Source organism: Trichinella spiralis (genome assembly GCF_000181795.1).
Source record: "Trichinella spiralis strain ISS 195 chromosome Unknown Scfld34, whole genome shotgun sequence".
Lineage (NCBI taxonomy): Eukaryota > Metazoa > Nematoda > Enoplea > Trichinellida > Trichinellidae > Trichinella > Trichinella spiralis.
Window position 1 is genome coordinate 1 of NW_003526973.1, and position 816 is coordinate 816.

The 816-nt window shown below is 38.0% G+C and overlaps 1 protein-coding gene across 1 annotated transcript; it reads left to right on the forward strand.

Annotated features, from left to right (window-relative positions):
• Positions 1 to 66: 66 nt before the first annotated feature.
• Positions 67 to 270, forward strand: Tsp_14262 (histone H3, embryonic; the record flags this gene model as incomplete). Its single annotated transcript, XM_003371083.1, has 1 exon — positions 67 to 270. A coding segment is annotated over one exon (204 nt), but the record flags the coding sequence as incomplete, so codon positions are not given.
• Between the last annotated feature and the right edge of the window lie 546 nt (positions 271 to 816).

The window sequence follows — 816 nt, forward strand, 5'->3', positions numbered from 1 at the left end:
TCTTCGTGAAATTTCGGGCGTTATCAAAAAAAGTACAGACTGTTGATCAGAAAGCTGTCATTCCAGCGTTTGGTTCGGGAAGTTGCTCAAGATTACAAAACTGAGTTGCGATTCCAATCGTCAGCAGTTTTCGCTTTACAAGAAGCGGCTGAAGCTTACCTGGTTGGCCTGTTCGAAGACACAAACTTGTGTGCTATTCACGCAAAACGTGTCACCATTATGCCAAAGGATGTTCAGTTGGCTCGTCGTATACGGGGTGAACGCGCCTAACTTTGTTATGCCTATTTTGTTCATAATCCAACGGTCCTTTTCAGGACCACTTCAATCTGTTTTCATCAGCTACATTCCATTGATTAAGCATCATTTTTCTGAGAAATTAAATATTTAAATGAATTCAAATTCTAAGGTTGTTCAAAATAATGATGATCATTTTTACAAACTTTCCATAAAAATATTGTTTTTGAAACAATTTCTGTTATTGTCATTTTATTGTACCACATTAAACCAATACAGAATGAGGGTAAAACCTGTGCTGAGAATAATCAGGTTGATGATTTTCAAGTTCAATACAACTGCGCGCAAGACAGTTGAGTATAACAAACTGAGTCGCTGGCCCTTCTCAGGCTTAAAAAATTTGCTTAAATTGAGCTGTAATTTGAGAACAAGAAAACACACAGAAGCTGAGATTTATTCAGGCATGACCAATACAAATCAAAAGCACAGACAGTCAGACACAATCAAAGCAATCATTCATTCACACGCCACCAACAACACGATCACATTGCTCAGTCATGTTCACGCGTAAAAACGTGACTC